This window comes from Pseudophryne corroboree, chromosome 7, assembly GCF_028390025.1.
Source record: "Pseudophryne corroboree isolate aPseCor3 chromosome 7, aPseCor3.hap2, whole genome shotgun sequence".
Classification (NCBI taxonomy): domain Eukaryota; kingdom Metazoa; phylum Chordata; class Amphibia; order Anura; family Myobatrachidae; genus Pseudophryne; species Pseudophryne corroboree.
The window spans coordinates 23821365-23834298 of record NC_086450.1 but is presented as its reverse complement, the minus strand read 5'-3'; the positions used below and the strand labels follow the sequence as shown (position 1 = coordinate 23834298).

Here is a 12934-nt window from a genome sequence, read left to right as displayed (position 1 = left end):
TGCTGGGGTCCACATTAGTACCATGGGGGTATAGACGGGTCCACCAGGAGCCATTGGCACTTTAAAAGTTTGAGAGTGCGGGCTGGCTCCTCCCTCTATGCCCCTCCTACCAGACTCAGTCTAGAAACTGTGCCCGAGGAGATGGACATCTTCGAGAGAAGGATTTAACACAGATAGTGGCGAGATTCTTACCAGCTCACACATACAAGGCACATCAAGCTTGAAAACTCAGCAACCGCTGAAAACATTACTTACCATGTAACAATGCAGTACATAACTAAAACAAAGTTGTACTGAACCAGATAACAATTGCAGGAAAACGAAGCGCTGGGCGGGCGCCTAGCATCCTCTACGGACTACGAGAAAAGGATTTACCGGTAGGTAACCAAAATCCTATTTTCTCTTACGTCCTAGAGGATGCTGGGGTTCACATTAGTACCATGGGGATGTACCAAAGCTCCCAGAACGGGAGGGAGAGCACGGAGGCTCCTGCAGAACTGATTGACTGAACTTCAGATCATCAGAGGCCAAAGTATCGAACTTGTAAAACTTTGCAAACATGTTCGACCCAGACCAAGTTGCAGCTCGGCAAAGTTGTAATGCCGAGACACCCCGGGCAGCTGCCCAGGAAAACCCCACCTTACGAGTCGAGAGGGCCTTGACAGACGTAGGACACGGTAAGCCTGCCGTAGAATACGTATGCTGGATAGTGAACCTAATCCAGCGAGAGATCGTCTGCTTAGAAGCAGAACACCCAATTTTCTTGGGATCATACAGGGCGAACAGAGAGTCCGATTTCCTGTGATGAGCAGTCCTCTTCACATACATTTTCAGAGCCCTTACAACGTCCAAGGACTTTGATGGAATTGAGGTGTCAGTAGCCACTGGTACCACAATAGGTTGGTTGATATGAAATGCCGACACAACCTTCGGAAGAAACTGCTGACGTGTCCAGAGCTCAGCTCTATCTTCGTGGAAGATCAAGTATGGCTTTTACATGATAAAGCCCCCAACTCCGACACACGTCTAGCAGAAGCTAAAGCCAACAAAGTGATAGCTTTCCATGTAAGAAATTTTACTTCAACCTCCTGTAGAGTCTCAAACCAGTCCGAGTGGAGGAACTGCAACACCACGTTAAGGTCCCAAGGCGCCGAAGGCGGTATAAAGGGAGGCTGGATGTGCAGGACTCCCTTCAAAAAGGTCTGAACCTCAGGGAGGGCAGCCAATTGTTTTTGGGAAAAAATGGATAGGGCCAAAATCTGGACCTTCACAGATCCCAACTTTAGGCCCATATCCACACCAGCTTGTAAGAAGAGGAGAAAACGTCCCAGTTGAAACTCCACCGCAGGAAACTTCTTGGACTCGCACCAAGAACCATATTTTTTCCAACTTCGATGGTAATGTTTAGACGTTACTCCTTTCCTAGCCTGTATCAGGGTAGGAATAACCATTTTTGGAATGCCCTTCCGAGCTAGTATCAGGCGTTCACCTCCATGCCGTCAAACGTAGCCACGGTAAGTCTTGATAGGCGAACGGCCCCTGCTGCAGCAGGTCCTCCCGAAGAGGAAGAGGCCTCGGCTCTTCTTGCACTAGATCCAGAAGATCCGCGTACCAAGCCCTTCTTGGCCAGTCCGGAGCAATGAGGATCGCCTGAACTCTTGTTCTCCTTATGAGTTTTAAAACCCTTGGAATGAGTGGAAGTGGAGGAAACACATACACCGTCTGGAACACCCACGGAGTCACTAGGGCGTCCACCGCGACTGGTTGCGGGTCCCTCGACCTGGAACAATACCGCCGAAGCTTCTTGTTGAGACGAGAGGCCATCATGTCGATCTGGGGTACGCCCCAAAGATCTGTTTCCTCCTTGAGCACCTCCGGATGGATACCCCACTCCCCTGGATGGAGATCGTGTCTGCTGAGGAAGTCCGCTTCCCAGTTGTCTACTCCCGGAATGAAGATTGCTGACAGTGGCAACGGGTGCTTTTCTGCCCAGAGGATGATTCTTGTTACCTCTGCCATCGCAGCTCTGCTCTTCGTTCCGCCCTGTCGGTTTATGTTGTCATATTGCCTGACTGCACTTGAATGGCCCGATTTCTCAGAAGATGGGCCGCTTGGAGAAGACCGTTGTAGACTGTTCTTAGTTCCAGAATGTTTATCAGCAGGCCGGCTTCTAGACTTGACCCCCTCCTTGAGTGACTGCGCCCCAGCCCCGGAGACTTGCATCTGTGGTTAGAAGGATCCAGTCCTGAATCCCGAACCTGCGGCCCTCCAGAAGGTGAGATAATTGCAGCCACCAGAGGAGTGAAATCCTGGCCTTTGGCGACAGACGTATTCTCTGGTGCATGTGTAGAAGGGATCCCGACCACTTGTCCAGGAGATCCAGTTGGAAGGACCGAGCGTGAAACCTCCAGTACTGCAGAGTACCACCATCTTCCCCAGAAGGCGAATGCACTGATGAATTGACACCCGGGCTGTCTTCAGGACATCCCGGACCATCGTTTGAATCACCGTCTTTTACTCTGGGAGAAACACCCTCTGCACCTCCATGTCGAGGATCATTCCCAGAAAGGACAACCTTCTGGTTGGTTCCAAATTTGAGTTTGGAAGATTCAGGATCCAACCATGTTTCCTGAGAAGCTGAGTCGTGAGTGTTGTGGACCGTAACAGCTTCTCTTTGGACGATGCTTTTATCAGCAGATCGTCCAGATACGGAATAATGTTCACCCCCTGTCTGCGGAGTAGCATCATCATTTCCGCCATCACCTTGGTGAAGACCCTCGGTGCTGTGGAAAGACTGAGTGGGAGGGCCTGGAACTGAAAATTACAGTCCAACGGCGCAAATCGCAGATAAACTTGATGTGGTAGCCAGATCGGAATGTGGAGGTACGCATCCTTGATATCCAGGGATACTAGGAATTCCCCCTCCTCCAGACCTGATATCACTGCCCTTAGAGACTCCATTTTGAACTTGAACTCCTTTAGAAAGGGGTTTAGTGATTTTAAGTTCAGAATGGGCCTGACCGAACCATTCGATTTCGGTACCGCGAAAAGGTTCAAATAGTAACCTTTGTTCTGCATGTGAGGTGGTACTGACACAATAACTTGTGCCTCCACCAACTTCTGGAATGCTTCTTGCAGGACAGTTCTGTCCTCCAGCAGAGCTGGCAAGCCTGATCTGAAAGATCGGTGAGGAGGGAGATTTTGAAATTCCAGCCTGTACCCCTGGGACACAATAACTCGCACCCAGGGGTCCAGGTCAGAGGACACCCAGACATGACTGAAATGTCTGAGTCTCGCTCCCACCGGCCCCACCTCCGGGGCGTGCAGTCCACCGTCATGCGGAGGACTTTGGTGTAGCTGAAGCAGGTTTCTGTTCCTGGGAACCTGAAGCCGCAGGTTTCTTGAACTTAGGCCGACCTCCCCGAAAGAAGGTGTTGGACGGCTTTGCCTTTCTGGGCTTGTTAGACCGAAAGGGCTGTGATGTAACTGAAGAAAAGGGCTTCTTCAGAGCAGGTGTAGCTGAGGGAAGAAAAGGTGACTTACCAGCCGTAGCCGTGGAGATCCACGCATCTAACGCTTCCCCAAAGAGAGCCTGACCTGTGTAGGGTAGGGTCTCCACACTTGTCCTGGATTCTGCGTCGGCAGACCACTGGCGCAACCACAGTCCTCGACGAGCTGATACCGACATGGAGGAAATCCCCGCAGCCATGGAACCCAGGTCTTTCATGGATTCTTCCAGAAATCCTGCCGAATCCTGAATGTTACGTAAAAACAATTCAACATCACATTTCTCCATAGTATCCAAGTCCTCGAGTAACGTGCCTGACCACTTTACTATAGCTTTGGCAATCCAAGCACTGGCAATAGTGGTACGTAGTATTGCCACAGAAGCCGTGTACATGGATTTGAGCGTATTATCAATTTTACGATCAGTCGGCTCTTTTAAGGCGGTAGATCCTGGGACAGGTAAAACCACCTTTTTTGAGAGTTTGGATTCAGACGCGTCAACAATAGGCGCGTTTTCACATCTTTTCCTATCCTCTACCGGGAAAGGAAAAGCTACCAGAACCCTTTTAGGTATCTGGAATTTTTTATCCGGGTTTTCCCCATGCCTTTTCAAATATAGCATTTAATTCCTTTGACGCAGGGAAGGTTAGCGAGGCTTTCTTATTTTCCGTGAAGTAAGCCTCCTCAACCTTCTCAGGTGTTGTATCAGCTATATTCAACACATCCCTGATAGCCTCTATCATCAACTGCAGCCCTTTAGCAAGAGATGCAGCCCCCCCGCAACACATCACCGTCACCGTCTGCAGTATCAGAATCGGTATCGGTATCATCCTGCATGATCTGAGCAGGAGCACGTTTATGGGAATATACAGCGGGGAGCCCTGAGGTACCAGAACTGGGCCAGACTGCCATAGAGTTCTGTAAAGCCTGAGTTGCAGATTCATTTTGTGCAACCCTATTTGAATTTGAGAAATCATAGATTTGATAGAGGATAACCACTCAGGCTCCCTTGCTGGTATCTGTGCTAAACCAGTGCAATCCTGATTACATGGAATGGGATCATCCTGAGAGGACATATCCTCTGCAGCATATGACACAGAGTCCCTGGACATTGCTTAATGGAGACCACAAAACACTCCACACACACACAGGGGAGGACAGACAGAGTTTCAGCCCCCAAGAATGGCAAGAGAAACACAGAGATTGGAGCCAACCCACACACAGCGCTTTTAATACAAAGGGAGACCCCTTGTCAGCACTGACTGTGCACCTTAATAGGTTACACAGTCGGTTTGCAGCCCCCCCCCCCTCCCCCCCTTCTACAACCCCCTTGTGCCGTGAGGGATAGCTGGAGTTGCTGTGGAGGGACTTGCTCTTCACTGACAGCGCTGTGCAGGCAGGAAAATGGCGCTGAACGCTGCTGGGTCCGCTGAGGAGAAGCTCCGCCCCCAAAATGGCGCTGTCTTCCCGCTCTTCATAGGATTATACTGGCCTGAGGATTGATGTTGGCTGAGATCCGGGGAGCCCGACAGGCTGTGTGACCAGTTTAGGGTGTAGGCGCTGGCTCAGGGCACCCCTCACAGCGCCGCACTATGCACCGCTGAGCCTCCGGCTCCTACCCTAATGCCGCCATCTTCACTCCGGCCCCCCGCTTGTGAGGGAGGTCGGTGACTCACTTGCCACCAATCTTCTGGCTCTGTAAGGGGGTGGCGGCATGCTGCTGGGGTGAGCGATCTCCTGTGGCGGGGAGCGATCTATCCCCTCAGGAGCTCAGTGTCCTGTCAGCGGAGACAGTGGCTCAGACCCCGCAGGGCGGACACTACTTTCCCCTTTAGTCCCACGAAGCAGGGAGGCTGTTGCCAGCAGCCTCCCTGTAAAATAATAAACTCTAAAATAAACTTTTACTAGAGAAACTCTGTAGAGCTCCTCTAGCTGTGAGCGGCTCCTCCGGGCACATTTTCTAAACTGAGTCTGGTAGGAGGGGCATAGAGGGAGGAGCCAGCCCACACTCTCAAACTCTTAAAGTGCCAGTGGCTCCTAGTGGACCCGTCTATACCCCATGGTACTAATGTGGACCCCAGCATCCTCTAGGACGTAAAAGAAAAGTAACTTTGCACCTCGGTAATACCGTGCGGCACTGCAGGAGGGGCAGATGGAATGTGCAGAGAGAGGTAGACGTGGAAGAGGCAGGGGCACCACAACGTTCTTATGTTGGGGAGGGACAAGATATAATTACATTTTGGTGCCCTCAGGGGCAGCTGGTCGTACCCTCCTTACCCTCCACATCAACTACCTGATAGAAAAAATTAAAATAAATTATGTATAATTTGGGGGGGGGAGGGGAGGTGCTGCAAGGGTTGGGGGAAGGACTGAGGGGGTAGAGGGGAGGAACATATGAAGTGGGAGGTGAGAAGGGCTCAGGACAGCGGAGCGGAGGGTCCGGCCATACGCTGTAGGGGCTAAAGCAGGATGCAGTAAAGCCCTGGAGGTAGGTAGAGAAGGGCTAGAACACTGTGGCGGCCGAACTGCACCCCGTAAACCAGTGCATTAACTAGTGCCTCTCAAAATATTGTGGGGGGCAAGCTGCCCCCCCCCCCCCCTACCTTATGGGGAGGGGCATTTCCGACTCAAATTATTTTACAGTGTAATAATAAAGCTGCCGAGTTTTCATGGACTACATGCAGAAGCAGCCAGTATTTACCCTGCATGCAAACATAAGACATGTATTTACCCCCCTTGTCTTGCAGAATGGTTTGTTTTCACCTCAGGACCAGGCCCGTAACGCATTCATGAAATGCCACCAATATTATTCTAAAAGGTCCGATCATTGAATGAATTCTACAGACACCATTCAGCGATATGTGCGACAACCTCATGAATGATTGGGATCCCGAACCGTTAACGGCCTGCTGGTTGGCATGCCAACTAGCACACCCATAGAGTAGGGATAGAACCTGTGGCCAGCCACCGAGCCCGCAAGGGGCTTCATTGCGCTCGCCACCCGCGCACGCCACCTAACAACCGGGATCCCGGCCGCCAGTCAGCCAAACCCAACCTGAAGGATTTGTGCAGTAAAAATATTCCTTTGTTATATTTGTTGAAGACACAAATTCACGTGACGGAATGATGTCATCACTGTCACATTGCGTAATGACCTCACCGCTGGTTAATATCTAACGATTGCAGTGTGTTCATATATAAAACCTAATCGTGTGTCTGAGCGCCGTTTATAGCGAGATGTAAATATAAAGGCGTTTCGGGGTACAGCCCCTTGTGATGTTATGGACAGTGCAGGGTAACGTGCAGAAGCAATTAGCGCGGATCCTGCCTCTATAAATAATCTGACAGTACAATCACCGTGAGAATCTCCGCTGTGTAACGTCCTCACAGGCCAGGATGGTTTTGTAATTAGACAGTAAGGCAGCGTCCCCAGGGGCACGTGTGCGCTACAGCCAAAAATGCTGCAGAGGCAGAATACTGAGTCAAGGACAAGTTTTTGGCATTAAAGTCGCAGCTGAGCAGCGATAAACAGGACAGTGACCTTTGTACGCGCGGCATCGGCTAACAGTGACCCCGGGGTATGCTGTCAGGAGTTGCACTTTGTAAGTGCTGGTTCTGTAACTAGGAAAATTAATACCTGTATTAATCAGATTGCCGTACGCCCGCCATGTTTTAACTTAGAGGGTCAGTTTGATTGTAACTATGTTCCTTTTTTAGGACAATTTCGGATTTGACAAGATTGAGGTGCGAGATAATGGGACTGGCATTAAAACTGCGGACGCGCCCGTCATGGCGATCAAGCACTACACCTCTAAAATTACCTGCCACGAGGACATGGAGACCATAGAGACGTATGGGTTTCGCGGCGAGGCCTTGGGTTCCATCTGTTCTGTAGCGGAGGTGAGCCTGGCGGCGCTCGCTGGTCGTATCATCGTACCACATTGCGTAGCATGATGTCTTACTATTATGTATGTTGAGGTTAAACCAGCCCTGCTAAATTTGATAATGTTCGGGGGGGGGGGGTTGGGGGATCTGGGCTGCAAATCCTAATTCAAAACATAATAAGAGGTGTTACCATGCTGAGACTTGTAGTGCCTCACATAAAAAAGAGAAAATGTAGGTGCACACTCTAAACAGTAAGAAATCAGAACTATTCTCTCTGTAGTTTAACATGAAGTAAAGTGGAGGTTCTTAGCATAAGTTTTGGCCAAAGTATATGGGCCCACCTACCACGACCAGGCACCATCATCAGTTGGGTCCCTAATATTCACAAGGTTCAAGTACACAGCTCAGGACCTCCGAGCCAGCACAGCACAACAGCCCCAGGCATCACACTAGTGAGAAGTAGGAGTTGAAGGGGTATATTCAATTCGTGCCGGTTTTTCCAACAGTTTGCCGCTGATGCGGATTCAACTTGTTTCCGGCCAGCATTGAATAGTGATGTGTCGGATCCTCTCCGTCGGAGAGGATCCAACATCAAATGAATATACCCCATAGTGTTAAAAGGTGTTACAGTAAGTGTTACAATAATGATGCCCCGAAGCAGCCCGACCACACCAACCCGGGGGGATAATGTTCCCCATATTAAATATGGAATTGGTTTTTAATTGCAAACTTCCAATAAATAGGAAATACAGTACAGCCATTTCCAAAATTACGATGGTTAAGATGGCATGTGTGCTAGTATTGTAAACATGGCGATGATCACCAAATTGCGTCTCCTGTAGATACTGTGAGCGGGATGTATCAAACTTTGGATAGAAATTATGATACATCCCACCCGGCATCTGTGATCGCTGGTATGCAGGAACACTTACCTCCCAGGACAGCTCTTCCAATAAGTTCTGTCCCTTGCGAAGATAAGACTTGATCGCCAGGGGGATGAAGAGGGATCCTTAGGAACCCTCTCCGAGGATTTTTGCTTAAAGAAGCCCGTAGGCTTCCATAGGTAATGCCTTATATAGTTGTCTTTGCCTACTGGTTACCAGCTCCAGAATGTTTCACTTTTCATAACTTGCTTCATACCGGTTCATCATAGCCCCGTAGAATTCTGCGGAGACTGCTGTGCCGGGGGTCAGCGGAGGATTTCTCTGACGTCCTAGTGGATGCTGGGAACTCCGAAAGGACCATGGGGAATAGCGGCTCCGCAGGAGACTGGGCACAAAAGTAAAAGCTTTAGGACTAGCTGGTGTGCACTGGCTCCTCCCCCTATGACCCTCCTCCAAGCCTCAGTTAGATTTTTGTGCCCGAACGAGAAGGGTGCAATCTAGGTGGCTCTCCTGAGCTGCTTAGAGTAAAAGTTTAAATTAGGTTTTTTATTTTCAGTGAGTCCTGCTGGCAACAGGCTCACTGCATCGAGGGACTAAGGGGAGAAGAAGCGAACTCACCTGCATGCAGAGTGGATTGGGCTTCTTAGGCTACTGGACATTAGCTCCAGAGGGACGATCACAGGCCCAGCCATGGATGGGTCCCAGAGCTGCGCCGCCGTCCCCCTTACAGAGCCAGAAGAGCAGAAGAGGTCCGGAAAATCGGCGGCAGAAGACGTCCTGTCTTCAAGAAGGTAGCGCACAGCACTGCAGCTGTGCGCCATTGCTCTCAGCACACTTCACACTCCGGTCACTGAGGGTGCAGGGCGCTGGGGGGGGGGCGCCCTGAGACGCAATAAAAATACCTTAGATGGCAAAAAATACATCACATATAGCTCCTGGGCTATATGGATGCATTTAACCCCTGCCAGAATACATGGAAAAACGGGAGATAAGGCCGCCGATAAGGGGGCGGAGCCTATCTCCTCAGCACACTGGCGCCATTTTCCCTCACAGCTCCGTTGGAGGGAAGCTCCCTGGCTCTCCCCTGCAGTCACTACACTACAGAAAGGGTTAAAAAAGAGAGGGGTGTCAAAGTCAAAAATATTACATAGAGAGAACATTCAAACCACACACACATTTAAGTCGCTATACTTGCAAATATGCGCAGCGAGCACAGCAATATATGGAAACACACGCATTTGCTCGGACATGGCACGGAGATGGATTCGGCGCTTGTTTCATACAGTACATGGTTATAATAATGTCAAGCACCAGACATCATGGAGATTTAGAATTGGCTGATGAATTGATGTCATGAATACGTATCATTTGAACAGAACCAGATGTGCCCATCATGTTTGGTATTGAAGCAAGCAGAATGATGTGTGGGTTAGTTTGATGCTGGTTGTGAAGTTGTGGGACATTGCAGCAGATAGATATGATTATATGTATAAAAGCTAAGATCACATTGTTAGAACAATGGATGCTCAAGACAACCTTTTACTAAGTTTTCAGGGCTGAACCTGATCAGCATATACAAAGAAAGAAAGACCCCTCCCCCAGGTACTGGTCAAACAGGAAGGTAGTGGTCAGGTGTGGCCTCAGAGAACAGATGTAATGTAGCTACACTCAGAACAAAGCACACAGCAAGCATGGCTGGATCATCACCGGGCTCCTTAGAAAAGACTAAGTATCATCTCAATATCTCATGGCTGATTGGCATAGAATAGTTTTAAATATGTGTTTGTAGCAATGTAGTTGTAGAATGGTTGGCATAGATTAGTTAGTTTGGAAATACAAATGGCTTAAGGTTAACGAGGTTTGGGCAGTTGTGTGATTGTTGGGTGTTTGTGGATACTCTGTGAAGTCTGTGATGAATTGGAACAGTATACAATCTGTAGCATAGTATTTGTGGTATTTGTTTGCCTAATGGAGATTTAAAATAGATTGTGCTGGTTAGTTATACTATATATCTTGTTAATCATAAATACCACCATGCAGTTACGTTTGTGTTAATTACATTGTGATCTAGTCTTGTGATGAATATGCTCTGGTTATTGAGATACTGAAGTTGTTTGGAATGTGAAATTATAAGATGGTTCTAGGAAGTTGGATTACATTGTGAAAGGTGATTTAGATTGTTTGGAATTGTAAAATCAGAACATATGCATTGTTTTGAGGCTTGGACATTTTGGAATAAAATGGAGTCTTGTGTTTTCTGCTATGTGATTGTGGTGTAGTAGAGAGTGCCATGTGTTTGGACCTGCAAATCTAAAATGGCTGCTGCCGGGTATTTTCCCCTCCCCCTTTCAGCCATGTGGTGTAGTCTTTGGAATCAAGTGGAGTTTTCCCAAAATGGAGTCTAGCTTCTGCCCCATGCGGCATTGTAGGGACAATTGTGTTGCTGGGTGTCGTGTTTATAGGGACAGGCAGCATGGGTAAGCTCAAGTACTTTCTAAACAAAGATTCTCAGCATTGACTGACTGCGCAGCGATTGTTCCTCACATGTGTAAGCTTTCTCTGCAATCATATTTGTCTTCTTGTTATTGTGAGCCATTTCTTTCTCTCTCTCTCTTCTCCTCTCCCCCTCTTATTTTCCCTTAAACGTAATTGTATTGTATTGTATTTCCCGTGTAGTTATCTGGTTAGGTAGTCTATGTTATATTGTAGTGTATGGCTTGTATTGTGTTAAATTCTTTTGCAAGTATATCATTCATAATATATATATTTAGGCGTTGGACCCTGAGCACGGTATCTGTGTATTTCTTATAGTATTAAGTAATCTCAGAGCGTCGGTGACGCTCGAACAGCTTTTGAGGTAATAAGGTTATACTGTGTTGCATTTACACACTACCACTACACAGAGGTTTACAGTATAAGTACATTCCTTAAGGTATAGTTAAGGGAGTACCCTTGCGGTACTTTTTGCGCCAATTGCGTACTGTGTTCTTTAACCTTTAACGTGTTTTTAATAAGATAAATATTTAGCTTTGTTAGGGGGGGCACAAATTACGCGCAGTATTAAAGATACAGCAGCTATAAGGGGAAAAACACTTATATAAGGTTATCCCTGTATATATATAGCGCTCTGGTGTGTGCTGGCAAACTCTCCCTCTGTCTCCCCAAAGGGCTAGTGGGGTCCTGTCCTCTATCAGAGCATTCCCTGTGTGTGTGCTGTATGTCGGTACGTTTGTGTCGACATGTATGAGGAGAAAAATGATGTGGAGACGGAGCAGATTGCCTGTAATAGTGATGTCACCCCCTAGGGGGTCGACACCTGAGTGGATGAACTGTTGGAAGGAATTACGTGACCGTGTCAGCTCTGTATAAAAGACAGTGGTTGACATGAGACAGCCGGCTACTCAGCTTGTGCCTGTCCAGACGTCTCATAGGCCGTCAGGGGCTCTAAAGCGCCCGTTACCTCAGATGGCAGATATAGACGCCGACACGGATACTGACTCTAGTGTCGACGGTGAAGAGACAAATGTGACTTCCAGTAGGGCCACACGTTACATGATTGAGGCAATGAAAAATGTTTTACACATTTCTGATAATACGAGTACCACCAAAAAGGGGTATTATGTTCGGTGAGGAAAAACTACCTGTAGTTTTCCTGAATCTGAGAAATTAAATGAGGTGTGTGATGATGCGTGGGTTTCCCCCGATAACAACTGATAATTTCTAAAATGTTATTGGCATTATATCCTTTCCCGCCAGAGGTTAGGGTGCTTTGGGAAACAACCCCCTAGGGTGGATAAAGCGCTCACACGCTTGTAAGGGCTCTACCCTCTCCTGAGATGGCCGCCCTTAAGGATCCTGCTGATAGAAAGCAGGAGGGTATCCTAAAATGTATTTACACACATACTGGTGTTATACTGCGACCAGCAATCGCCTCAGCCTGGATGTGCAGTGCTTGGTTGGCGTGGTCGGATTCCCTGACTGAAAATATTGATACCCTAGATAGGGACAGTATATTTTTGCCTATAGAGCATTTAAAAGATGCATTTCTATATATGCGTGATGCACAGCGGAATATTTGCCGACTGGCATCAAGTCTAAGTGCGTTGTCCATTTCTACCAGTAGAGGGTTATGGACACGACAGTGGTCAGGTGATGCGGATTTCAAACGGCATTTGGAAGTATTGCCTTATTAAGGGGAGGAGTTATTTGGGGTCGGTCTTTCAGACCTGGTGGCCACGGCAACAGCTGGGAAATCCACGTTTGTACCCCAGGTCGCCTCTCAACATGAGAAGACGCCGTATTATCAGGCGCAGTCTTTTCATGGACAAGCGGGCAAATGGTTCCTCATTTCTGCCCCGTGACAGAGGGAGAGGAAAAAGGCTGCAGAAATCAGCCAGTTCCCAGGAACAGAAACCCTCTCCCGCCTCTGCCAAGCCCTCAGTATGACGCTGGGGCTTTACAAGCAGAATCAGGCACGGTGGGGGCCCGTCTCAATGAATTTCAGCGCGCAGTGGGCTCACTCGCAAGTAGACCCCTGGATCCTTCAGGTGATATCTCAGGGGTACAAATTGGAATTCGAGACGTCTCCCCCTCGCCGTTTCCTAAAGTCGGCTTTGCCGATGTCTCCTTCTGACAGGGAGGCAGTTTTGGAAGCCATT

At 48.5% G+C, this 12934-nt stretch overlaps 1 protein-coding gene across 1 annotated transcript in view; it reads left to right on the top strand.

Moving 5' to 3' along the window:
* Positions 1–12934, top strand: part of PMS1 (PMS1 homolog 1, mismatch repair system component) — a 228726-nt gene that overhangs the window by 83416 nt on the left and 132376 nt on the right. The window contains 1 exon segment of the mRNA XM_063932749.1: positions 7225–7407. Coding sequence (XP_063788819.1) covers positions 7225–7407 — 183 coding nt within the window.